The sequence below is a fragment of the Sesamum indicum genome, unplaced genomic scaffold (genome assembly GCF_000512975.1).
Source record: "Sesamum indicum cultivar Zhongzhi No. 13 unplaced genomic scaffold, S_indicum_v1.0 scaffold00190, whole genome shotgun sequence".
In the NCBI taxonomy this organism is placed as follows: Eukaryota; Viridiplantae; Streptophyta; class Magnoliopsida; order Lamiales; family Pedaliaceae; genus Sesamum; species Sesamum indicum.
The window spans coordinates 67,426-95,203 of NW_011628085.1; the positions used below are offsets into that span (position 1 = coordinate 67,426).

Below are 27,778 nucleotides of genomic sequence, written 5' to 3' on the forward strand. Positions count from 1 at the left end.
TTTTTTTATCCTATATATTAAGGCCTTTTTCAATTTAATCACAGTTGTTATGACTTTCTCATATTTATCACATGAGTTAGAAACTTCTTATTTTTATCATCAAATTGTTTTCCAGTCCAATAATTAATAGAGCACTACATACGAAAAAAATATTTTATAGTAACGGCTTTCGTAATAGACATCCCTACCAAGGCTTTTTTGGGCGTTACAAAATATTTGTAACGACTTGCTTGGAAACTATTACAATTTGTTACTATCTTTTTATCGGCCATGCATGACCGTTACAATTGTAGTCTAATGGAAAAAAAAGAATTTGGACCTACTTTTGGAACGACTCAATTAATTTCGATTTAATTGTTATTAGAACGATCTTTGTAACATATATAGGTATGGTGTGCTTGAACTTTGGCTTAGTGTTTGGATTACACTTTGTAGCGGTCTTGCATTATATTGTAATGGTTTTTGTATCACGTTTTGTATTTCTTTTTTCAACTGTTTTTGTAACGGTCTTTGTAACACCTTATCCATATGTTGGTTTTGATTTTGTATCTGCCTTTGTTACTGTTTTTTACACTGTTTTAGTAACGGCTTTTGGTCAGTATGTATCAAAAACCATCCTTTGCGCCGAATCCATCTGTTGTTCATCACCCAGTGTGAATAATTACGCACTAGTGTGGCAATCACAACATCAAAGTACTCCTGCACTCTCTCCTTGTTATGAAAAGTCCAATTATAATATTCTCGTATAAATCCTCGCATACACAAGTGATAACTAACATCGTCGGGTGTTTTGAACTTTGTGTTTTTGCACTTCCGGCAAGAGCATCTAATTTTGTCTCCATCCATATGTCCACGCTGACACTTTGCCCATTCTATGAAAGTCTTAACACAATCCTCAAACTCCAATGTAAGATCTGCCCTCCCGGGGAAGTTCTTATGATACATCAATCTCCTCAGTTTCGTGACATGATGATATATATATCATTGTATATTCACACGTATATATATATATATAATTATATAATTCAACGACCTATAAATTTATAATTTTACATTGCACTATTTAGTAATACGTAACATATAAGATCAAAAAATCATAAAACTAAAATAAGTAAACTATAATTAATTTTATTAACACAAAAAGATTAAATTAGTCATTATTATCTGGTCAACCAACTTAACAGATGATCAGCAGTTGACAATCCAAAAATTAAGTAATAATCTACTTGATCAAATTTAGAATATTGAGAGTGTGTTTAGTTAATAAGAATTTTTACAACAAATGAAATAAAATGAAAACAACTTGCAACACAATTGTATATAATCTATTTTGTTACGACCTTTCTAACGGCTTTTGAAAGGATTAATACAGCCTTTAAAAACTAGCCGTTAAAAAATGTAGTTGTTTTTCATGTTTGCCTTTGGAACGGCTTTTGTAATACTATCTATAAAAAAAAAAAAAAAAAAAAAAAGCCATCCCTATTGATGCGGTTTTTGTAACATCTTCTTATTGTATAATTTCTCGCGATTTTTTCCATGGTAATTGTAACGGCTTCTTTTTTTTTTTCAAGACCATTACAATATTACACATCTTTACAAAAATCATAAGAAAATAGTATCGGCGAAGTATATGGAATGTGTTTTGTAACAGCTGGCATAATGCGAAAAGTTGGCCATCCCTAATTTCAGAAACCATTACAAAAACCTTTACAAAGTATAACGGCTGTAATTTATAATGGATTTACAGATACAAAGAAATGCTATTGCAAAAAAAAGTAAATCTTTTCAACCCTTTCATGACGTTATCATATCCAATTCATTATAAATACATAACAAAAACCGTGAGTTTTAAAACAGCCACAAATCCCCAATTTTTTATAGTGGAGAAGTCACAAAACCGATAGTTGAAACGCATAATGGGGTTTGCTTTTTTCTTCTCTTTTTTGACAATGAAATAACGAAATTGCATAATTGGTATCAAAAGTCGAGAATCAATTAATTAATATGATGTTGTCTTAATAAGTAAAAGTTTTAGGAGAAGGGTAATTTAGTCACTTGTCCTAAAACAAAATTTCACAATAATATCTACAAAGGGCCAAAACCAAAAAAAGAAAAGTTTAAACAAAAAGAAATATAAAAGTTACAATTGATTCGAAACGTCAGGAATGAATACAAATTTTATTCTTGATATTTAAGAAAAAATACGTAATCTTAGATCGACTAAATTGAGCTAAAATTATAAAACGAAATCTATCAATATATAGATAAATTAGTTAATAAACAAAGAGAGAAATTAAAACACACACAAAAAAAGAAAAGAAAAGAAAAGCCCCCTTAAATATGAAATCAAAAATTACAAATATCAAAACCCTTAAAGAGAAACCAACCAAACATCTTTGAACAAAATACAAATCAAGAAAATGTTTAGGGCAACCTGTAATTATAAACTTGAACCACAATATATCTTATAAGCAGCAACCCATATGTTTAATTACCACTATGCCCTTGCCTTGATCTTGGCTCTCAGGCTATTCTTCATCACTACAGTGAACTCAAGCTTCTCACTAAGGTCCACTTTCCCCTTATCCGGGTAACCCGCCCACTCAAATTCCTGCACCATTCGGGCCAACATCAAGTTCACATGCACCGTCGCCATGCTCAACCCGGGGCAGATCCTCCGCCCCACCCCGAACGGCATCATCTTCACTCCCTTCACACCCGTTATGTCCGCGTCCTCCCGATCCGCAAAGAACCGATCCGGGTCAAACTTCTCCGGGTTGGTCCATATATTCGGGTCGTCTGAAATACCCGGCAAGAAAAACTCGACGTTTGTGCCTGTCGGGATGTCGTAACCCGCCAACTTCGCGGGCTCAGTGACGGCATGCGTCAGTGAGAAGTAGGTTGGTGGGTGCTTGCGTAGGAGCTCCTTTACGACGGCGTTCAAGTACGGCATCTTCTCTACGTCCTTCTCGTCGACTCGTTTCTCGCCGACTGTCGATCGGATCTCATCGTAGAGTCGGGTCTGGATTTCCGGGTTCTCGATCATCCTCGCAACCGCCCACTCGATGGCGGTGGCGGTGGTGTCGGTGCCGCCATTGAGGAATTCCGAGCAGAGGGTTACGATCTCCGGGTTGGACGGAGCTGATTTTCTCCCTTCAATTTTGAGGTCGAAGAGGGTGTCCAGGTACGAGAATGACGCAGCAGTTTTGTCAGAACCAGGGTTCTGTATGGCGTTCCGCCGCTTTTCGATCAAAGGGACGAGGGTTTCGATTTGCTCTTTTCTCACTTCTTGAACCCTTTTTCTCTGTTTGGAGAAAAATGGGCTCAAGAGTGGGAGATAATCATCCAATCTCGGATCAAGAACGATGAGCACAGTTTTCATCATCTGGTCCACTTTTTCAATCATCTCCTCGTCCATTTCCACGCCGAAACACATGGCTAAGAGTATGCAAAACACTGCGAACCTGGCGTTCTTGAGCACCCAAACGAGGCCGTCGTTGGCCGCCGCCTCCGCCTTAAGCCTGTCAATAAGTTTATCCATCGCCACCTCCCGCGCCCGGCGGAACTCCCTGACCCTGGCGGTGCTGAGCATGTTCTGCACCATGTTCCGCCGCAAGGACCGCCACACGGGGCCGTAGACGGCGGCATTGACGGTGAACTTGTTGCAGCTGAAGATGGTCCGCGTCGGGTTCTCCCTCGGCCGGCTGGCGAAAATCGGGCCCTTCTCGATCAAAGCCTCGTAGGCCAACTCAGCACTGCTGATGATAATCATGGTTCTCGTGCCCATCTTCAGCGTCAAAATGGGACCGTACTTGGGAAGCAGCTCGCGAACATATTGGAAGAATGGCTTCCCGGAGCGCGCGACCTGGAACAGGTTGCCGACCACCGGCGGCCCGGGAGGCCCCGGCGGCAGATTGAGCTTCTTGGCTGTAGATTTGCGGGAGAAGACGAAGATCAAGGCTGAAATGAGGAACGCAAATGCAGTAAAAATGAGGTGATAGTAAGGGGAAAGCGGAGAAGAAGAGAGAGAATCCATGGGAGAGACAGAGAGAAAGGTGTTTGATGTGGGAATGGAGAAAGGAGATGAAGCCATGGAGTGTATATTAACAGATAAGAGCTTGATTTTACAGGTGGGATCAATTAAGGCTATTGAAATTTCTCACCAGAAAAGGGAAAAACTGTGGGTGTTTAATGCTCTGCTTACAATTAACAAACCCTTCCAAATTTCAATCATTTTTTTCAACTATTTTTGTAATCAAATTAGCCTAATATTTTCTGATAAATTGTGTAAATATAGAATATACAAAATGGAGTAGTTGTTAACTTGTTACATACATATATACAAAAAAAATAATTTTTTTTTGTTTTTATTTCATAATATTTCTTCCGTATCTATTTACAAATCTAATATTTTGTAGATACGGTATGTCCTGCCATCGATCGTATTTACGAGAAAATGTATTAAATGTTCGTATTATAGGTGATTAGGGTTCAAAAATAATAAAATTTATTCCGAATTCTCTATTATGATTTTCTATTAATAATTTTACAATATAAGCATGCTATGTATTGAAAATATTTTGTAATTTGAATATATAAATAAAGTTTATTTTATACATGCAATAATATATATGTATATATACATACAAGTAATAAAAGATAAAATAAAATACAAAATTAGAGCACAATATCCAAATTAATTGATATATAATTAATATCTTACTTTAAAAAGAAATATTTAATATACGTGATATATAATATTATATATACGAAATATAAATATAAGATTATAATTATACACAAGACTAAAATATGTAGAATATTTAAATTAGAAGGAAAAGTAAAAGTAGAGAAGTATAAATGAAGGAGAAGGAGGCGAATTTTAGTTCGGACACGACTCTATCATATTTAAATTAATTATATGACAAGTATAATATATTTATTGTGTGATAAGTATAACTTAAAAAAATAATTAATCACATCATACTTGCTCTATAATTAATTTAATTAGTCAAATTTATTCCAACAAAAATTTCCGAGAGGGAGTTGGGAGGTGGAAAACGGTGGGTGACAAGAGTGCTATTAATCACAGCTTCAACCACTTTCTCCGCTCATTAAATTTGCAGACCAAAAGTTAGATGTTGCTGCGCTGCCCTTCTCCATGTCTTACACACACACACACACATATATATATATAGCTTTGCTGATTCAACTTTCTTGGGAGAAAAGATACAATTTTAGTCCAATAATTTTAAGAATGATTTTTTGATTTTATGTGAATTATTTTTTATAATTTAGTCATATAATTTTAAAATTTTAATATTTTTTGTCGTTTTTGGCATGAAAATTACATTGGCGTGTACATGGCCTAATTAAATTCTAATTTTAGTACTATAAATTAATCTGTGCAGGATCAAAAATCTCAACCCAACATTGAACGCAAGATTTAGGTCATTTACAAGTCACATGTAATTTTTCAGTCAACTATTAAAATTACCAAAATTTTAAAGATACGGGACTAAATTATAAAAATCAATTCATGCATGGACGAAAAATGTCAACTCCCTAATTTACAGAACTAAAATTATGTTTTTTTTTTCACCTTTCTTTTATGCTCTGTAAGTATTTTATTTTTATATAGAAAAAGCAATGGCATATCATATCGATATCAATAAATAAATTCTTAGTGTAATAAATTCACATTAAGTAAGACAAATATCGACATTCTTCTTGTGGGACTCAAATTATGACTTCAAACTTATTTATAGGACTTTATCTATCGCTGGGCTAAGACATGTCTTGTAACTTTTCATTGAAGGAGAATCTAAATTTGCTTGATCCATTGGGAAGCATATTTTGCATTTATATATGACGTAAATAGAATGCAGGCTAAAAATAGTTACATCTATCATTTTAGAATTTAGATATTTAATTTGGAAAAACTATTTAAATTTCTAAGTATTAGAGTCATATGTATCATTTTAATCATTTGATGAATGATACCTTAATTAACCTGCAGCCTGATTAAATAACTAAATACGAGATAGAAAAATTCAACCAATTTAATTAAGTACTTACAAATCATTTTCGTTATTTATATTTTTTGAAAATATATCGATATTTCTAATCAATCGATATATAATTACTACAATTTTCAGTCCGTAATACATACATTAAAAAAAAATTCAAACACTTTATTAGAGCTTATAAGCTCTCAAACATCTTATAAGATGTTTTGAGAAGCTTATAAGCTTAGCCAAACACCCTCTTACTCTTATGCTTTATGGAACTTTTAAAATTGTAGTGAAATTCACTATAAAAAAAATGGCTCAATATAAAGCAATGAAAGTAATGTCGAGCTAATTAGCAAGTAAAATTCTCATTGCTAAAATTTATATTATTTAATATAAAATATTTACTTGCTAATGGATTTAGCAATAAAAATTTATTTAATAGCGAATTTTGCAACAAATTGTTTATGATATATTAAATAATATAGATTAGTAATGAAACTTATTTTATTTTCTAATTAGCTCGATTCTGATTTTAATATAAACAAACTTCATAGCTATTGAGCATTTCTTGTAGTGATTGAAAAAACTCAACACAATTAGTCCTATAAATTTGATAAAGCAGAGGGACTCTTTAGGATGACTAAACATGTCAAGTTTTCTTAATTTTGGTACTATTTTTTATCTCATTGATTATAGGATTCTCACTTTTTGTCATATAACTTCTAAAAAGTAACATTTTTATCCTATGATACACTTTCGATATTTATTTTAATGGAATACGACACGTAGCCTTTAGAGCTTTTATACTTTTGGTGCCATATGTTACAGGATTCTCACTTTTTGTCCCAAAATTTTAAGAAAAAAAAAAATAGCATTTTTTATCTCATGCACTTAACAGCCAAGTGGTCTTTCCGTTAAACATTTAAAGTAAAGGTGTCACGGGACCAATACTGCTATTTTTTTAAAATTACAGGACCAAAAGTGATAATTTCGTAACCAATAGGATAAAAAGTGAAAAAGCCTTAAATTACAAACGGAAAATAGTATCTTCTCTTTGTTTAATTATAATTATTATATCATATTATTTGAAAAAATTATGAATTCTCTAGCAAATGTAAGAGTTCATTTATGGGCATTTATCATTATTCATAAACACAGAATTGCTACCAAATTAACCAAATAAGCGGCACAAAATTTCACAAATGTCTCAATACCAATACTATAGTTGAAATTTGGGCACTTTGAGATGGTACGTACCATCCTAATACCACTAAACAAAAAAAGTATAAAAAATTTAATCATTGAAATTGATTCAATAACTACTTTTACAACATAGTCACGGCTTCGGAAGACACACGATATACTACACGACTTCTGGAAGAGTTTGACTAACTTCTAGAACTTGCGTAATAAATCTAGAACATATTATGACATAAACAGATAAAATTATACTTTTAGTCCCATAAAATATATATAATTCAGCATTTTTAGTCTTCTACTTTATAGAATTCTTAAAATGATCCCAAAAACCGAAGAAAGAAAACTCACTTTAAGTCCTTTGTTTTGCAGAATTTTTTAAAATAACTCCAAAATTTAAAACATTCGACAAATTTAATTGTCTTCTTGATGGGATATATATGACTAAACGTACGTGTAATGAAGAGATAACAACTATACGTACATACATATATACATATGTGTAGGTATAAGAATTTAATGAGATGAAGACAAGAGAAGAGTGAAGTTGGTTGCATGCATGTGATATATATAAGCTTGACATGTGGCTCATTACAACCCCCTACTCCCACATTAATCTTCTACCCCATTCACCTTGTCAACCACATTATATATATATATATATATATATATATGTTGATGTGAAGTACATATAAATTTTCAAAAAGTACGAAATTCACACAAACATATATGTGTGTGTGTGTGTGTGTTACAAGGCATGCAGAAACTAAACCTGAATATATGTATATGCAGATGAGAACTGTAATTACTTCAACAGTACAATAACAGACTTCATATAATGTTTGGATTCAGAGACAGAAAGAAGGCAGACTTTTCTCTCTGTCAATTGTTGTCTTCATCATCTCTGCTTCCATTTATTACACTACTAATTAAATAATAATGGATGAGTACTCTATCAGCTACCTGCCTACCAAACTATTTCAGTTATTTTTTTTATGGTGTTTGCATAGCATTGATTTATGATGTATGGATACATACATGATATGATACGGGCGCTGTGACATGAAAATTTTAAAAAAAATTAGGATACGATACACCTATATATAATATATTTACCTCAAATAGAACCAAATTGATGATCCAATCACTGCAAGAAATTATTATTATGGCCAAAAATGAAAACTCAAGGTGAACAATAATGATTTACAGCTCCACAACAGCTAATATCGGCCAATGTTTCAGTAGTTAAGGCCAAACATTAGTCATAGCTAAAAGTCTAGGTAAAAGTTTTTGTTACGATTAACGTCGGGTTCAAATTCATTTTTGGTCCTATAATTATATGTACCTTTTTTATATTTTAATTATTTATTCTGTAAGGTTGCAAAATGGGCAAATTAATATTTTTTTTAATTTATAGATAAAGGATAAAATTTGGTCGAAAATTTTAACATCAATCGCAAAGTAGCACGTGTGAAAATTAATTAGTCACGGCTAAAAATATTGGTAAAAAGTTTATTAATAAGATGCCAAATACACCAAAAATAGTCAATAAGGTGAGAATGTCCAATTTTTTACTAGCACATGCAATGCACGTGCCATTTTCAAGTCAATGTTAATATTTTCGGCATATGTCCTTGAATCGAGAAGTTAATTAAAAAAATAAGAGTACATGATTATTTTGCAACTTAACAAAATCAAGAACTAAAATACAGAAGGGGTATCATTACATGATTGAAAATGCATATAATTTTTAAAATTATGATAAGTACTTTGATCATAGTTGAAACTACGAAAAATTGATTGATTTCTTGTATATAATTATTAAATCATAGTCATTACAACATCGGGACCGCATAGCGCAGTGGATTAGCGCGTTTGACTTCGGATCAAAAGGTCGTGGGTTCGACTCCCACTGTGGTCGATGAATACCCTTTTTCATATTTAGTTTTCACTTTCTTCCTTTTCTTTTAAAAATTAAAAATAATAATAATATTAATTGAAGGAACCTGCATAGCTGATATTGGACCTTACGCATTACAGAGTGTACATTTGTTCATCGTTGCTCCAACCCTTATTTTCTCTATACATATACACATGCAATATTCTTCCCCAAATTAATTCTCAGTCTTTAATTAGAAGCCCCTGAAATTTGAATCCCATGTTAGGGTTGAGACCCCCCCCACTCTCACCTCTTGATTTCCCCTTAAAATCCAAACCTTTCCCTCCAAATCCAATTCCTCCCCTACAAAACCCTAATTTCTTCTCAATTTCGACGACCCTGCGAAAATCTCCATCACCAAACCGGAAACAGTTCCGAATTCATGCGCAAAATGGTAACAACGAGAACAAAGATGGCGGGCCGCCGACGGGGAACGGAGAGGAGGAGAAGGTGAAGAATGGACGGGCGAGATTGAATCTGAGGTGGGTGGATCTGGTGCTGGACCCGGACCCGGATAACTTGGTGGCCGTGGGATTGACGGGGCTCCTGACTTGGGCCAGCGTTCAGGTGTTGTGGCAGCTGTTTGTGATATCGGCGGCCATTCTGATTGCTGCTCTCAAATACACCATTGTTGCTGTTCTTCTCATCTTTATTCTTATTACTCTTCTTTGATTTTCATTTTTTCTTTTTCTTATAAATTTTTGGGAGAATGAAGTTTGGCTTCAGTGTGTATATATGATTTGGGCAATGATGGAAGAATTATTGAATTTTTATGTCAATTTTCTCTGAGTATGAACATTTTTAATCAAAGGAATCCCATTTTTGTGAGTATAATATTTTGCTTATTACCAATCAATAGTAGCCTCTAAAGTTGAGTAATGTTGGATTTTGGTAATAAATTAATATATATATATATATATATATATATATATAAGTTGAGTAATGTTGGATTTTGGTAATAAATTAATATATATATATATATATATATATACATTGGAAAAATGAACAAAAAGTATTGAGGAAAAGAAAATGCAGTAATATTAAAAATTGTTTGTTTTTTCAGGCGATGTTGCTGAAGAAATTTTTACACTTTTGTCACATTCATTGCATGTGCAAATTTACCAAATCACATTTTATGCGTGTGTAAAATAAGACAGTAATATTCGAGTCTCATATAACACTAATCAGACATAAATTTACTTCTTTTCATGTTGGTATTATGATTTTCTTCGAAAGTGAGTATGAAAGTTACCATCATGAGTTGGGACGCAATGTACTTGCAGTCATCATAGTGAAATTCAGAAGAAACAAACAGGGCCATAGTTCTGTAACTTGGAAGGAACACTGGCTTAAGATTTCTAAGCGGAAAATCAAAATTGAAGCAGCCTACTTGTTACTCAGACTTAATTTTTGAACACAACTAGCATTGAATTCAATCAAGAGGACAATTCCATGTTTCAACATTTCAGTTTACAGGATTTTAACAAAGTTTGATCAGCAACAAGAATCAAACCAAGATTCCTGAGACTACTCTTATAGTTCTTTCATAACAAAGCCCCGAAAAGTTAAAAAGCCAGAACTATCAATGCTACCAAAAATCAAATTATCAAACATATTAACTTGAAATAGTATATATTCTTCACGTTGCGTCCAAACATTCAAAGGAAGTTGGCTGCCCTTGGCACGTCAACAGAACAACGGGAATAATTACAGAATTTTATCACAAGTGATTAATGTAACTGTGATGAGCAACCGTCTAGACTGAGTTAAATAGAAGGTATGGATGATCAAAATTTGAGTGCATGGTTTGTAGAAACGGTGTGCTTCCTTCTGGTATGCCTGGAAAGACCTATTCCTCGTCAAACTTAATCTTCTTTGGAGTGGGTTGGATACATCCGACCTGCAGAAGGTACAAAAAATTGTCAATAAATCTGACCGGAGTTTGTTAAGGATGCGACATTCTTGAACAAACTAAAAGATCAGTTCGGTTGGACTGTTGCAAAAATTAATATTTTTGTTTTTCTGGTTTTAATAAATGGGGCCAATACAAGTGAAGTATTATGCAAATATGAAGGACACAATATTGGAGAAGAAAACAGAAGAAGATATATCATCATTACTATTTCTGGGCACTCATAATGAATGCCAGCAGCCTCGATCCGCTTTCGTCTCTTTTGGTCCCTTCGCATTATTCCTGCAACTAACTTCTGCTGCTGTTCCAGAGTTCGTTCCTGGATATTACAGTTCAATCAATAGGACTAAAATTAAGTGGAAGTGGCATAAAGTAAAAGGACGAAATTTAAACCATCATCTGCACCTTATCATGATGCTTTCTTTCAATTTGAACCCAATCCAAGGGTTGGTACCATCGGTTTACACCTTTCCATCTGCAAAGATGTAGGTACAAAATCCTTAGAATTCTAAAGAATCCATAAAAGACATGCTTCAGGTTCCGTGTGGCCAAAGTATACATTTTCTACCAAAGCAGATTGCTAAATATATACATTATGAATTACTTAAACAAGAAAAGAAAGAATCTTCATGAATGCTTGAGAATGAGGACCAAGCATACTTGCAGTGATAATTACTCACAATTTTGGATGAACTTGTGCAGGAGGAACAACGCGAACTTGCAACAGATGCTCATACATTAGATAATTATGCATGCATTCTTCAACAACTCTTGCGACCTGCAGTAGTAAGAAAAGGAGCAGCGAACAAGGATTAGGAAAGGTCAAACAGGTCCAAACCATGTGAAGAAATAGAAAGACTTTATAGCTATTAATATCTTTTCTAGAAATGTACAACCTCAGGAGACTCAAATTCAATGAACCCAAAATGCTTCGACTTTCCTGTCTGCCAGAAGTGAAAAGGAGGAAAAAGAAATTAATAGAGTAAGTGAAAGGATAATGACATGCCTTGTCCCAATGACACATACAACGACACCAAAGAAGCTCCACATGCATATGAAAACAAAATTCTAGAATTTTACACTTTGCACTTGAAACGTTAAAAGATTGATGCCAGAAACACACTTATTTAATCATTTGATATTAATTTGTTTAACAAAAGCATTAAAAAGTTGATAACATTGCAGCCTCGTGCATTTTCAAATTCCAATAACAGTAATACCAAAAATCTATAGCAGAAGGTCAGATAAATTCTTTTTCAACTATAGATGAAAACTTCAATTTGCATCTCATGAATTTTGTACTTAACAAAATCGGTTGCAGTCACAGATTCTTCCTGCTTGCATGATTTACAAGTGAATTTTTGAGGCAACAGATTCAATAGCCAATTCAGTTAATCCGAACAATCAAAGATGAAAAGCAATTATGCTGCAAAGCAAAGTACAACAGTGCATAAAGCCCCCAAAAGAGCGAGGGATTTGCACTACTTCACCCTTCAGAGGCACAACAGGAACAATTTTATTTCAATCGACCTCCTAGAAAGCTCTAACCAAACATTCAACTCATCTTCCTGGAATTAATTCTAAACACATGTTCTCTAACTGAAACAAAAACCGTGGAGAGAGAAACATATCTTCTAGCAGAGAGTGGGAAGGATCAGATACCGTTAACAGAAGCTAGTGTATAAGTTGCTTGAACATGATGATATCAGTGCCAGAAATTATTTAAAAAAAGGCAAAAAGCAGGGACAAGTACAACAGTAAATACAATGGGACCATATGATGGCTAATTTTTCTAGACAACAGGATGCAGCTCAATCTACCATCTACACACCCCAAGTTCAGTTTCTCTTATTCCATTCACCTGTTCAATGTATATTAACCTAACATGGTAATGAATACCAGATAAAAAGGGTAGAATCTTATGTCGAGCGATACCAGATAAAGCAGACAATCTAATTGGCATCAAAAGCTCTCCATCAAAAAGATTAGGATCCCTTCTTCTAATGCAATCCACTCTATTCCAAATAATTATCACTCTCCTCTAATCCATGCAACATATTATAATATAGTAACACACTAACATCTTGATAAAACAAAATCCGTCTCACTTAGTGAAAGAATAATCCAGAGTCCAATCTTTCCAACATCACAGCTTGGTAAATGCAACGAATGCTATATACCGCTTGATGATGCAAGGAACCATCATGCAGTCTCAGCGGAAAACAACCATTCAAATCAACCATCAGTTTTGACGGAACTAGATAGTTGGTGGAAATCCATATAATAAAATACAAAACAAACTGCCAATGAAACAAGGAACCAACCTTCCTATTCCTTGCAATTCTGAGTCTCTTAATTGTACCAAACTGTTTAAAAAAAGCTGCACGAACCAATCATTAGTACATTGAATCGTGTTCCCAACATACAATACCATACAGTGAATTACTGCAAACACGGGGAGAAAGACTTGCAACAGACCTTCCATTTCATTCTCATAAAACCCATGTGGGATTCTCCCAATATACAGAACTGTTGCTTTATTCTCTCTATCTTCAACTTTTAGAAGATCCCTGGCAGGGCCGCCCTCCAATGGCTAAATTTTTCCCACATAAATCACGAAAACCGAATTACTTCACATACCTCTTACAAAATTAATCATAAAATAAAACCCCAAAAGGCAAACAAACACATACGAGGACTTATACATATAAATAAGACTGAATTTAATTAATTAACCGAGAAAAAGGCAGAAACAACACACCAAAAAATCAGGGGTCGCATCTTTGGAAGTAGAAAATTGAGCTGAGGCCTTCTTCAAATTCTTCATCACTGCTTTCTTCTTAGCCTTTGCCCCCATTTTCCTTGTAGCAATTTGTGTTCGTAAAAATTAATAGGTATGAGCAATTAAGAATTATGAGATTACGTTACCAGGCGCAGCTCAGGGAGAGAAAGCCTCCTAAACCCTAACTATGGGAACGGGGAAACATTTTAGTATAGGTCATAATATAAAGGATATTACAGTTTTCGTCCTTCGTCTTTACAATTGCATCAATTTAAGTAGCTATATTTTATCTCTTCAAATTTAAGGAAAAAAAATTATAATTAAGGATTTATTTGATTAGGGTATAAAGTGGTTTACCTCATCCAATTTGGAGTTCTTTATTACAAATTCCAGGGTCAAGCCTCCATATATTTGATTTTCTTGAAATAAATTTGCGAATCAATTAAAAAGAAAATAATTCGTAGATGATGAAAATTCTTACTTTCCAATTTATGCAGCTACCAAATTTTAGGGGTGTACATAAATCGATTTAATCGGCCGAATCGAATCGAACAGAAAATTTCAGTTCGATCATCTATTCTTTTTCTTAAAAAATTCGGTTTTCGGTTCGATTTTTTGGTGACCGGTCGGTTAACCAAACCGAATCGAAAACCAATTTTTTAAATATTATATTAAATAAAATATTTATTATATATAAATATTATATATATTATATTATATTTATATACTAAGATTAATATTATTAATATATATTATTATTAATGTACACTCGTGACTTGTACTATTAAATTAGAATTTAATTTTGTTATTTTGGTATTTATATTTTTGGATAAAATTGAAAAAATATCACAATTATTTATATATATATTATTTTAAAAAAATAATTTTTTTTATTTTTTAAACCGAACCGAATCAAACCATTTCCGTTCGGTTTTCGGTTTTCAAAAATCCCGAACCGAAAATTCAGTTCCATTCGGTTCGGTTAACCGATTTGTACAGCCCTAGCAAATTTTTCATGAGATTATGTGTCATCATCTGTGCAATATATTAAAGGAGAACACCTTTTTATTATTTTCTTTTTTATAATATTCTTTTTTCTTTAATATTAATTTATTTTTTATTTATTTATCTAATTTTTAACTCCCCACTATCTTTAAATAGTTATTTTGTATTTTTATTTTCTTGCACATTTTTTTTTTTGCACAACTATTTACAAACCTAATATTAATTTATTAAAATTTTGGATATGTTAATTAAATAATAAAAAGTTATTAATATTTCAAATAATATTAAAAAAATTATGCACACACATAAAATATGCCGTACATTACTAGTTTATAATTTTGGTTTACGAGTATAATTGTCGGCAACTTCCAATGGCTAGTGCAACCCCAGGATACACGTAAAGCATTGACACATCAAATAACCGGTAGTAAAAAGGCTAACGGATGGTAACGATGAGGACCATTTTGTTATGCTTGATAGTTCGGGGGTGTGTTTGCAACAAGAACCATAATTCGGGATGCAAAGTGTATTAAACCCCGACTTTTAAGTGCTTGAAATGTATGATAGCCTGATACACATTCTTCTGCTCCAGGACTGACTTTCATCGAGTGCCCGACCAAGTGCTGCATCTACAGGTAACTCAAATAGTCCTTAGTGAAACCAAGGATATTGCTTTTGAATTTTGTCAGTAGGTTTGTTAAATCTTTGAAAAATAATCAGATACAAAAATTAAGCAGCATGGTTTTTGAACTGTGGTCATTCCATTCGTCATAAATAAAACAAAAATCACCAAAAACTATCAGAAAGACGAAACTAATGTTACCAAACAATAACCTGCACGGGATGTAGAGGGGAGTGCCGTTTCTGTTGCTCCTAAGAGTGACAACAGTTAATATTTTAAGTTAAAAGAGGATGGTACCATCGATCAGAATGAGTAGCCAAAGCTCAAGTTGGAGAAGTCTTGCAGAAAACTTGCATCAACTTGGTTCATCCATCTTCCCCCCTTGTATTAGATCACAACTCAAACTTGTATGCTCTCGGTGTCCTGTTCAATATGCAAACTTTGCATATCAGAAGAATCCAGTCACAGATCATGTAATTTCTAAGAGCGAGCTTACATCTATCAGAAATCTGTATAAGAGACGGCTGATCCAATTTGGAGCTAAGTTGTAATGATAGGATTAAGCTATCTAACATATTATATCATGATCACCGAAAAGAAAACACAATGAAGAGAATACCAAATCCAAGTTGAAACGAAAATCAAGAACATATAAAATTAATACAACAGATTGGAAATTATACTTTCTCGATATCCTTCCATCACCACCTGACTCTAAAAATAAAAAGATAAATAAATGAATAACGAAAAGAACAAAGGTTTTGCGAATATGTTAACATGGGTGATCATATTTCGTCTATCTGAACTAGGTTTCAGCTGACATAGAGCTTTCGAATTACCAAAGAAAGGCAAATAGGAGTTTTTCTATTGTGTCTGGAATCCTCGTATTTCATCAAAAGGATTTGGGGTAAATGACCAAGCAGTTTCCATGAAAATGAACTTGTTGACACAACAAGTCAATTCACCATTTTAGTCCTACATAACAAGACATCTGATTTCTCATTAATAATGAGGCCTGTTTTTAACATTGCAAGATTTAAGATTTTTCATTAAGATAACAAGTATAATAATTTACCATGATCCTGAGAATATAAGGAAAAATGTCATTCTAACTATTACCGGCAGGAGTGTAGTGCCAGGGGCTCCTTAGAGTTCGGAAGACTAGTTAGTGAAACAACTATAATCATATAGGCCCATAAAACAATGAAAGCTAACACAAGAAAGGTTGAAATCTATGATAATGTACAAGACGATTGGAGACATGCTGAACTGTAACTAGTTTTCTAATCCAAAAGCAGGGACATTTATTGATTCACCAGGTACCTTACAGAACATTTGGTAAAGGCATAAAAGCTCTTGCCGCACTTCATAGAGCCCTCTCTGCAAAACAAGCATGTGGACTCATATTCGCAATCTTCAATAAGCAATTCTTGGTTTGTTTGTCTCTGTTGTTGTTCTTTCACGCATCAGCTATTAAGAGTTGAACCCTGGATATCTCCCACACCTTTTTCAAGTGCTGGAATCTAGTACAAAAACAAAACATTCCGTTGTTGGTTGCTGTGCCTGTATCCTATAATATCCTGCATTCATTATTCATCTGTGCGCTTCATATAGTGCGTTATTAGGTCCATTGATGGCAAGTTTGATAGGATACTTTAGAATATCTTGAGCATACCAGAGAACTTAAATTTCTAGCAATTAATTCTCACCAAACAATACTGTCTTCTCTGCCCATATTTGCTTTCGCAGGTTCAACAACTCAACATGTGAAAACAACCACTGCATTGTGTTTCACTCAAGGCAAGCTCTTTGCCTCATCTCAGCTTAACAAAAGTTTGGGAACTCACTCAGCCAAGCGTCATTCGATGCTTCAAGATGCTATTTGTCGAATGCAGGATCAACATTCTTTGGGATTTTTCTTATGGAATCTATATAAGATCTTGAAACAGTCAATTTCAACTTACTCAGAAAGGCACCCTCATTGGAGTCTAAAGCATTTTCAGTTTTTGATTTTGTTGCAATAAGAACAAAATTCTCCCCATTTCCAACATCAATCTCATACAACTCCTCAAAAGCATCTTGAAACTTGCTAATCAACCTTTCATAATATAACTTGCTAGAAGGAATTGCATTAATAATGAGAACTCCCTCCTCATGAAGAACAGCTCTTGCTGCTAGAAGAACAGACTTCCTAAGAAACTCCTTTGGTGGTGCACAAACACCCATTGTTGGATCATTTGAATCCAAATCAACCATAACAACATGAAACCTACTCGTCTCACTTTCAATCTTTGCAAGCTTTTTAACATACTTAAACCCATCTTCAGCAAAGAGATGAATTAACTCATCACTTCCCAGCCCAAAGTATCTCTTGGCGACTTCCAACACAACCTCATCTTCTTCCACTCCCACAACTTCAAAATCCAAATAAGCCCTCAAGAATCCAAGCAAAGCCCCTCCGCCGACGCCCAAACACAAAGCTTTCGGCCTAAACCCGTCCCACAATTGCCCCTCCAAGAACTGACTAATCACTGATATGCCAGCAACCATCGGACTCAAATATGGTTGAACCAACACTCCCTTATCCAATTCAAACTCCATAGTATCCAAATTTTCCAAGCAAGATTCGTCTTTTGGGCGAATCCTGATCTGGGACTGCACGAAATTCGGCATTCTCTTGAACCTCAACCTCCTCCTAAACTCCTTAAAGCCATCATTCTCCAACTCAACGTTTTCTATCAACATTTCACCAACACAAGGCCCCTGACAAACCTCCAAGACTGAACTTTTAACCACCTCATCTTCATAACTCAACAAGGGCACTTCTGGCCTTTCACCATCACCAAGAAATGCTGATTTGGGGGTTAGGGCTGATAGCAAAGGCGCCAGATTTTGTTGGAGGGCTGTTGAATAGGAGGGGTGGAGTGTGGAATTATAGGAAGTGGGCTGCGGGTGGGACGGGGAATTCCCAACTAAGATAAGGCGGGAGAGAGGTTCGGTGGTGGGGGAAGATAGGAGGAGCTGGAGGTGGCCGGAGAAAGTGGAAAAAATCCAGTCGGATTCACGGCCTGGTGGGATCCACATGGCGGCGGTAAAGGCACCGGCGGCGGAGGAGGCGGGGGAATCGAGGACGGCGATATGGAGGTGGTGGCTATCGGGGAGTATGAAGGTGACGTAGCGGGAGGGAACTATGGTTTCGAAAGTGGATGGACTGAGAGACATCATTCTTGCAACTGTATTGTTGTCAGCAATTAGAAGGTCTCGAAATTGATATTTGAAATGTATTTATCGATATTTTATTACAACATAAATTACATTTGACACCCCTAAATTTAGACTAAAATACAGAAATGCTCCACATCTATTATAAAATTATAAATATCTTTTAAAATTATAATTGTAATTACAAAACACCCCCTCTTTAAAAACAAACTTACAAACATTTTTTGAAAAATATTACAATAACAACTTTTAGAAATGTAACTATAATTTTATAAAAAAGCATAAAATGTTCGAATATTTTGACATAACCACAAGGGTGTCAGTATAAAAAGTATATGTATTTTAATTTTAAATTAGGTATGTGTTGGATTGTTTATTAGGTAGAGATTCATAAAAATAATAATAATAAATAAATCAGTAATATAATTCAAGTTTTTTTCAATGTCCAATGATACTTAAAAATTATTTTTTTCATTTGAAAAATATTTAATTTAAATAAGTGTATTGTTGATTTTTTTTATTTAAAAATTCACTCATTTTTTAAGGTGAATTAATTAGTAAAATGATCTAAATTTATCTTTATGTTCAATATGCTTTTTTGATTTTCTACTTATTATTATTTAAATTTTAAATTATCATTTTATTTTTTAAAATTTAAATAATTATGATGGTACTTTTATCTTTTAAAAAAAAATACAAAATTCTAGTTTGAAAGTGGAGTGCAAGATCTTCACCCCTATGGATACATTTTTATTGAGAAATCTTTTCTTTCTATAAGATTAAAACTTAAAAAGATTAAATCGATATTTTTAAATTAACGAGCATATTTAAAGAAAATCAAGAAACAAAAAACTACTGCTATAAATAGATTATATAGTATCTATTCACATTCATATGATTCAAATTCACAACCTGTTGATTATGATAACTCAAACTAACCGTTCGAGAAAGGCTTCATCAATAAACTTTTATAAAGAAAATATAAGTAACCCAATGTAATATTAAATCCAAATCTTTCAAAATATTCATGTACATAGATTTTTTATTCAGCTTTAGTCTTAGTTCAGTCCAACGGTTATATAATTAATTATGGTAGCAATGATTTATGATGTTTGGATTTTTTTTTACAATTTCATAATAGATTATATAAATGCACATTTTAGCTAAATTTTAAAAGTAACATCATTTCTCAGAGTTATGAAAAATTAAAAAATTATTTGGTAATTAAATGAAAATTAATTACATTGTCTAAAACTATAAATTGTAGTTTTGGTGAAATTTAATCGGATAAAATACAATTTTACCTTCCTATGCTAATGAAAAAAGTCCAAAAAAAAAAATATCATGCGAAAAAACAAAGTGCAATTCATCCCATTGTAATTTAAAAAATAGTTAAATATATTACGCACTCCTGAATTATGCATTTAATTGCATTTACACCCAAAAAGTATGAAATTTAACAAAAACACTGTAACAAAATAGTTTAGTATTGATAGGATAAAAATGCCCTTCTTACAAACTCCCTCTACTTTTTGTTTTACTATTTAAAATATATTTTATTAAAAAATCTCCACCGAAATTATTTATAGTGATTTGAAATTTTATTCAAATTTTATTTTGAAAATAATATGAAATTTACAACCTTTTATAAAATTAAGTAATACAAAAAAATATTTATAAGGTCAATGTATGAAAATATATTTTACAAAACAAAAAATATATGTTAAAAAAGTACATGCAAATGTGTGTAATTTCATAATGCATGTAATATTATATAAAAAGTATGTGATATAATTTATAAATTTTTATTCAATTACATGTCTCCATAATAAAGTGTATCATATCATTACTCAAAAAATTAAAGATATTATATATTAATTATATTATAAATTTGTATATTGTACAATGTTTATATATATGTTTAATCTGATATTTTAAAATTATAATGATAATTTATTTTTAAAAAAAGTTTAATATACGTACAACAGAAGCAAAAATTATGTGAATCTTTTACCAGTTATGCAAAATATATAATAATTATAAATTTATAGAGTTTATACAAATTCTATATTTTTTAATAAAAATCATAAACTTTGAGTAGTGTTTAAATTATTATTTAGGAGAATAATTGCAATAGACATATTTTAGGGGTGTAAATAATAAGGTCATTATCGTCATAAAAAAATTGATCAATATTATGAGGGGCTATTTTGTTACATTTTATAATTTAGGGGGTGTAAATGCACTTATGCATAGTTTAGAGGTGCAAAATGTATTTAATCCTTTAAAAATGATGCAATTTACCTCCTTTTGTAAATTGACGGGAGAGGTAAATTACATCATTTTTTAAATTAGAAGGGAATTTTTTGTACTTTAATTTTTCACAGGGACTTTTTTGCACTTTTCCATTAACACAAAGTAATTGCATTTTAACCCAAATGTACTCCCAAAAGTGAATTAATGAAAAATAAGCCAAAAGATTAAAAATATACATATACTCTTGAAACGTTAATTTGACCTGCGCAATCACATGGACAAACAAATATTTAATTTGAAAACATGTCACCAAAATTTCTCCAGCTTTCATTCAAAATTACATTTTATTACAGACAAGTAATGTTTGGTGGTTTCATTGTGTTATACAAAAGTCCAGAAAACATATAGTTGAAAGTGATTCTAAAATGATTTAGAACATTTTAGATAAATATAAATATATATATGAGAATTCTAAAATAATTTGAAACATTTTGGAACTGAGTGTACATGCAAAAATTGATCTCCACCATGTGATTAAAAAGATTGCAACAACAAGAAAAATAAGAGAGGCACCATAACTATAAGTATGAGAGAGTTGAACTCAATACCTACTTCAATTTTACATTTTCCCACCATTTTACCTTAGTTCAAGAGTTTTGGTTCAGTTAAATACATGTAATATGTTTATATTTCATTTTGCGCTACAAAATTTTATATCGTGAGTGAATGTACATAAAAACAAAAGTATCTAAAAAAAATAATATTTTTCAATTATGATTTGGTATGTTTTATATAAAATAAGTTTTGATTCCACCAAATAAAATGTAGAACGTCTAGATAAATTTAACTTTACAAGTTGCTAAAGTTTCTAAGATATCATAATGACCATATCCATGGAAAATAACAGTAATTGAATTATATCTTCATCCTTTGGATAGTCTTCACCATTATTTGCTATGTTTATTAAACTATTGGAGCTACTCTCTTCCATGAAAATAGAAAATGATGTCCTATAAAATTAATTAAGCAAGTACATTAATGAATGATACAATTTCAACTCGATATGTTATATAGTGTTTAACGATAAATAGAATATTAATAGATTGATATCAAGGATTTTTGAATGCAAAAGAAAATTCCAATATGAATTTGAAGCGATCATTAGAACACCACATTCCACAACCCTTCACCTCCCTTGATTGACTCGTGCTTCCACAAACTTAACAGTGTTATCCGTCGTTCCCTCAAATGGAAAGGAAGAATAGTGTGCCATATAGAGGTCGGCCTGCCGCACCGGAGCAAAGAATGAAAGGATTAGTTGTTTGAATCTCGAGGTGGGTGGGATGGACTCCTGGTGAGCGGATCGAAAAGAGGCATGGGTAGCAAATTGTGTTGGCTTGCATACAAAAGCAACGGCCAATAGTCATTGCAGCTGCGGTTACTAGTATCTGTCATAATTTTCTACTTTTAACCTTTCTAATTTACCATAATAAAAAATTATATTTTTTTTCGAGAGGAGCCATCACTAAAATCAGTCGCAGCTATCATAGGTGATTAAAAATATAAAGTAATTCCATTTTAATTCTTGTATTTTTTATTATTTTCAATTTATGCTCTTTTTTATTTAAAAAAACTTAAACTTGTAATATGTGAAGAAGATTGAAATGAGACTGATGTATTAAAAAAAATAGCCACATATAGGGGACTCGAGGCCCAAAAGGTCTGGAATTTGATTGAAGGCCAGCTTATATATGATGCTTTTTAGGTTTCTTGCTTATTTATGTCTAAGGGTAATATTCTACAGATTAAGTTCATCTCATATTTTAGCTCAAAGTTTCTACATTATTCACTTTACGAACTCGGCTCTTAATCTGTTTTAGAAAAGTCACTCTAAGTCATACAGTCACATAATTGACTCTTTATATAATTTATGTCATCATATATGCAATTTCATGACGTAACTTTATAAATATGATATAATGATATTATTGAAAGGTTATTGTTTTAATCAAATTTATAAATAAATAAATAATAGGGTCTGATGGACCCGAATCCAACTTGAGAGTCAATTAAAACTTTAAAACTTGTTATAACTTTTTTTTTTCTCGACAATAAATCATATTTTAAAAATATTTTTTTTAAAAAAAATATATTTAATTATGCACACTCATTTGAAACCAACACACACTAGTAAAAATTAAAAGTTTGAAGGCCTTTAGTGGCCCAACACTTGGTAAATGAAATTCTACTATGTTACTTGAAAAATCATCGAACATGTTTTTTACAAAAAAAAAAATTATGTAAATGTATTTTGTTCGAAAAAACATATTCATATAAATGCAAAAGTTAAAATCGTTTCCGTCGTGGTATTTTTTATTTTTAAAAAATTTTACGTACAATATCTTATATTTTAAATCGATTTGACCTGCCCAACAGAACGCCCAACAAATAAATAGTTTGATCATTCTAGTCACCAAAATTTTTAGAGCTTTCCTTCAAAATTGCATAATATACAAACAAAATAATGTATTGGTTTCATGTGTTTGTGTTGTAAAAAAGGGCACAAAATATTTTAAATTAATATGACTATTCTAAAATGATTTAGAATATTTTAGATAAATATATATATGAGAATTCTAAAAGAATTAAAAATATTTTAGAACTGACCGTACATTACAAACTAAATTGATCAACACCATTTGATTAAAATGACCACAACAAGAAGAATAAGAATGATATAAGGATGAGAGGTGAACTCAATACCTTCTTCTATGTTACATTTTCCTACCATCTTAACTTAGTTCAAGAGTCTTGATTCAACTAAATAAATGCCATATAAACATATTTCATTTTATGCTACAAAGTTTCATATTATGAATACACATGAAAAAGAAAAATTATCTAAAGCAAAATTAGTGTTTCTCAATCATGCTTTGCTACTTCTTACATAAAATGAATTCTCATTCTACAAAGCAAAAATGTAGAATTTCTACATAAATTTAACTTAACAAGTTGCTAACGTTTCTAAAATATCATAATGGCCATATCCATGGAAAAGAACATTGATCGGATTATCTTCATCTTTTCGATATTCTTCTCCATAATTGGCTATGTTCATTAAACTACCGGAGCTTCTCTCCTTCATGAAAACAGAAATCGGCGTCCTGTAATTAGATCAATTAAGCAAGTACATTAATAAATGATAGAGCTCCAGCTCGATAACGCAAATAATATCTAAATGCACAATAAAATCTTAACAGATTGATATCAAGGATTCCATGAATGCAGAAGAAAATCCTAATGAACCTAAAGTGATCATTAGAACATCATACTACACCTGGCAAAAGCATAACACGTCGAAGCAAAAGAGAACAATACGTGTACAAACTAAATGAATAATACAAATGTTTATAGAACATCAACTCCTTGTATGCTAATAGCTAGTTATGTCACATGTTATAAATATATTATAACTCAAGCATTTTGTTAATAAAAACATTCGTGCATCAACTTGCTGCCCTAAAAAAGTATACGTAATGAACTACATACCACACAAAATAGAATACAAAACCAATGCATTGGATTTTCTATTGCAATTTGCATCTTATGCTCCATTTAACACAAGCACGCAATGTGTATAAAATCTTTTCCTAAATAAAATATACACTGTCATGTTTATTGAATGGAACAAAAGAAACAATAGTATTTGGGCTAGAAAATCAATCCAGCAATTAGATAGTGCCTCACAAAATCACAACACACTATAAGAAAGCAAATAACTCACCTAAGAACATGTGAAGACATTAGCAACTCAGGTTCTCCTCCCCACACATAAGGCTCTTGAATCCTTTTCACATATACATCAAAATCTTCCTCAATGAACCTACACAAATAAAAAACATCAAACCTATACATTCAAACCACTTGGTTTCTCGAAAAGAGAAATACCATTCGACTTCTTTTCGCCTCTTTAACAGCTCTTCAACCACCTGAACATCATCATTTCATCAATCAGAAATACAGATTCATATGCATATCTATACTTTACTTTTATAACAGAAAACTTATTAGTTTTCATTGAATCTTTTTGGCATAATCTCACGAATTAAAACCAATCCATCAACAAAACAATTATAATTGTTCATAAGTATGTACATACTTGAGCTCTTAATTCATCAGCAAGCTCTCTCTGACGATTCTCATCAGGAGCCTCTTCCCCATTCCTCAAGCATGCCATGTGTGCTACTGCTCTAAACAAACACCTTCCATCTGCGACAACCCCTGCCCAACAACAATAATAATATGATCACACGACTAATCTCTTAATTAAACCACAATTAAGCAATCAAAATCAAAATCCCAATTCACCTGTCACTCTATAGTTACAAATTACATCACTTTTCAATTCATCCTCCGCCGCGGGATTCGGAATCGGATCCGAATCGATCGCCGGTGCAGCGGCGAAGAGCAACCAAGCGGACTCGGGGTGGTGGAGCCATCGCGCGGGCCTTGCGTCCCACGCCACATTCCACGACCCTTCACCTCCCTTCACCGACTCGCGCTCCCGCCTGCCTAGCACTGCCGTCCGCCGCCGCCTCCAATGAGAAGGAAGAATGGTGTGCCATATTGAGGCTGCGCCGCCGCCGCATGGGGGCGGAGAGTGGTTACACGGATCCCGAGGTGGGTGGAGAGAGCTCCTTGTTAGCCGGTCGAATGGAGCCGCCGCGGAGCCGTGGGCGTAGGACAGAGAGAGTGAAGTCAGCAACCAAGGCCTGGGACGCGCGCAAAGTACTCCGAGCATCACCAGAATCAGTCTCGCTCAGAAATGAGTGACAAACCAATACCAACACCAAATCTCACCCACAGTAGGTGATTAAAAGTATAATTTAATTACAATTTAGTCCTTCTATTTTTGTTATCTCTGTTTCACACCCTGTTTTAGTTTGTATTTCCTTTTTTCCCAAAATTAGGATTCTTTTCATTTTTGGTAAGATACAAATTTAAATTTTTCCTTTCAGAAATACAAAACATACCATGAAATCTTTTCTTTTTCAAAATTTATGAAAAAAATACAAAATAATTCATTTTTCAGTACGAATTAAGATGGTATCTAAAAATAATTTTTTTTTATAAAATATTAAAAACTTATAAACTCATTTGAAAAGAAAGAAAAAAAAAAGTAAGAATCTTTTTGCCATTGTTTTACAATCCTAACAAATTTCTGAACTTTAATATATTATTAATATTTTATAAAATTTATTATTTTATTTTACTCGAAATCAAATAAAAAACTTATATATTAAATAAAATTGATACGTTTATAAACTTTGGAATATTTTAAGAGATATGCGAACTTTTAATTTTTTTTCAAACGTGTGAGTCAATACCCACATAAGTCGTTAGTTATTACTTAGATCACATACAATATCATTATTATGCGTTATTCTATTAATACACAGTTGATACGATTACAATTCACATGGACAAAATCAAATTTTCCAAAAAATATAAAGTCGTATAGGCAACATCAATTTTTTCCAAAAATACAAGGGTAAATTAAAATAGGCTTTTCACGATATTTTTCATAATCACAAATATTTACTCGTTGTTTGAAAAATTATAAATATTTGTCTAAAATTATAAATACCCCCTCGTGATAGTCCATTATAGGAGAAGATTATAATTTTAAAAAAATATTTATAAATTTTTAAATAATAAAAATTTATTTTTAAATATGATATATTTTATAAAAAGCTTATCGTAATCTATTCGAAGTATAAATTCACATGGACGACAAAAATAAATGATAAGAATAAAGAGTAATATTGTATTGAATGATGCCCCCTCGTGTGGTCCTTCTCAGACTTTTCAACAACAGAAAAATGGTGTAAAGTCACGTGGTGGGCAAGAAAAGTTTATTTTCTGATCCACTCAAGCCCCCCAAGTGCACGCAACTCTTGGTGCAACCCTCTTTGCATCTTTACACGTGGCGGTTTCCGCACCAACTAGGTCATGTTTTGTAAAATTATGGGTAGCTCTATCTCTGTTTGTTTGGGTAGGTGGGGAAACTATTCTTTAATTTAATATATAATATAATAAATAGATTTTTGTCTAATTTCTATGGTCCTTAAAATAAGCTACGTTTCTTTGGAGTTGGAAGCATGTCATTCATTCAATATTATAATTTTTGATAAATTGTAATTGCTTCCCCAAAACTTTGCATAATTATAAATATTTCCTTCAAATAAAAAATAATAATATAGCCCCTGAGGTGTACATACTCATTTTACCTTGACTGGTTATATTCTTTTTTTTTTTAAAAAAAAAGTAATTAATTAAGGGTAGCTTAAGTAAATCAATAAAAAATAAATGATATATTGATTAGTTCACCATAAAAATTGAGTGAAAACTTAACAGAAGCTAACAGAACGACTCATTGTTAGCCGAACAATCAATCAGGGGGCTATTTGTAAATATCCAAACAATAGAGCTACGTATAACTATGTCAGACCTAAAAAAAAAAAAGTAGTTGCAATTTACCTTATAATTTATTCTCCCACAAAAATAAACAATGATCATATTTATATACTGTGTATAAATCATCAGCAGTCTGAATAGTTAACTCGATATATTTTTCTAAATAAAACTAATCGGGATATATGTGATTTAAAGAAATAATATCTATATAATCCTTTCCAATTATTCTTTTTTAATGTTATTTATGTCTTATTATTTTATTTCTATCACTTCGCTCCATATTTGAAGTTTTTAACATTTTATCTCTTATATGTTTCTTTTTTTAGTGAAATTTTATTTTTTCAAGGTATTG

General features: G+C 32.4%; 5 protein-coding genes and 1 non-coding gene across 7 annotated transcripts; 2 read left to right on the forward strand and 4 right to left on the reverse strand.

Moving 5' to 3' along the window:
• Positions 1 to 2,353: 2,353 nt before the first annotated feature.
• Positions 2,354 to 4,127, reverse strand: LOC105179689 (cytochrome P450 77A2-like). Its single transcript, XM_011103338.2, has one exon. It carries the CDS (start codon positions 4,091 to 4,093, stop codon positions 2,498 to 2,500), a length of 1,596 nt encoding a protein of 531 aa, XP_011101640.1. The 5' UTR covers positions 4,094 to 4,127; the 3' UTR covers positions 2,354 to 2,497.
• A 4,931-nt stretch (positions 4,128 to 9,058) lies between these two features.
• Positions 9,059 to 9,132, forward strand: TRNAR-UCG. Its single transcript has one exon. It is a non-coding gene; the product is annotated as a tRNA-Arg (tRNA).
• Positions 9,133 to 9,241: 109 nt separating this feature from the next.
• On the forward strand, positions 9,242 to 9,882 carry LOC105179690. The gene has a single exon (XM_011103339.2). It carries the CDS (start codon positions 9,370 to 9,372, stop codon positions 9,820 to 9,822), a length of 453 nt encoding a protein of 150 aa, XP_011101641.1. The 5' UTR covers positions 9,242 to 9,369; the 3' UTR covers positions 9,823 to 9,882.
• Positions 9,883 to 10,736: 854 nt separating this feature from the next.
• Positions 10,737 to 14,052, reverse strand: LOC105179691 (uncharacterized RNA-binding protein C1827.05c). Its single transcript, XM_011103340.2, has 8 exons — positions 13,824 to 14,052; positions 13,541 to 13,655; positions 13,387 to 13,442; positions 11,959 to 12,006; positions 11,743 to 11,840; positions 11,468 to 11,537; positions 11,271 to 11,381; positions 10,737 to 11,050 (listed from the first exon to the last, which is right to left on the reverse strand). Exons 1-8 carry the CDS (start codon positions 13,917 to 13,919, stop codon positions 11,000 to 11,002), a joined length of 645 nt encoding a protein of 214 aa, XP_011101642.1. The 5' UTR covers positions 13,920 to 14,052; the 3' UTR covers positions 10,737 to 10,999.
• Positions 14,053 to 15,605: 1,553 nt separating this feature from the next.
• Positions 15,606 to 18,718, reverse strand: LOC105179692 (methyltransferase-like protein 13). Of its 2 annotated transcripts, XM_011103342.2 has the most exons (3): positions 17,181 to 18,718; positions 16,795 to 16,994; positions 15,606 to 15,894 (listed from the first exon to the last, which is right to left on the reverse strand). In XM_011103342.2, exon 1 carries the CDS (start codon positions 18,694 to 18,696, stop codon positions 17,350 to 17,352), a length of 1,347 nt encoding a protein of 448 aa, XP_011101644.1. In that variant the 5' UTR covers positions 18,697 to 18,718; the 3' UTR covers positions 15,606 to 15,894; positions 16,795 to 16,994; positions 17,181 to 17,349. The 2 variants fall into 2 exon arrangements, with proteins under 2 accessions (XP_011101644.1, XP_011101643.1); XM_011103341.2 differs by having other exon boundaries at positions 16,795 to 18,718.
• Positions 18,719 to 23,764: 5,046 nt separating this feature from the next.
• On the reverse strand, positions 23,765 to 25,806 carry LOC105179694 (OTU domain-containing protein 6B). The gene is made up of 5 exons (XM_011103343.2): positions 25,318 to 25,806; positions 25,109 to 25,230; positions 24,898 to 24,938; positions 24,734 to 24,832; positions 23,765 to 24,113 (listed from the first exon to the last, which is right to left on the reverse strand). The coding sequence occupies exons 1-5, from the start codon at positions 25,748 to 25,750 to the stop codon at positions 23,954 to 23,956; spliced, it is 855 nt and encodes a 284-aa protein (XP_011101645.1). The 5' UTR covers positions 25,751 to 25,806; the 3' UTR covers positions 23,765 to 23,953.
• Between the last annotated feature and the right edge of the window lie 1,972 nt (positions 25,807 to 27,778).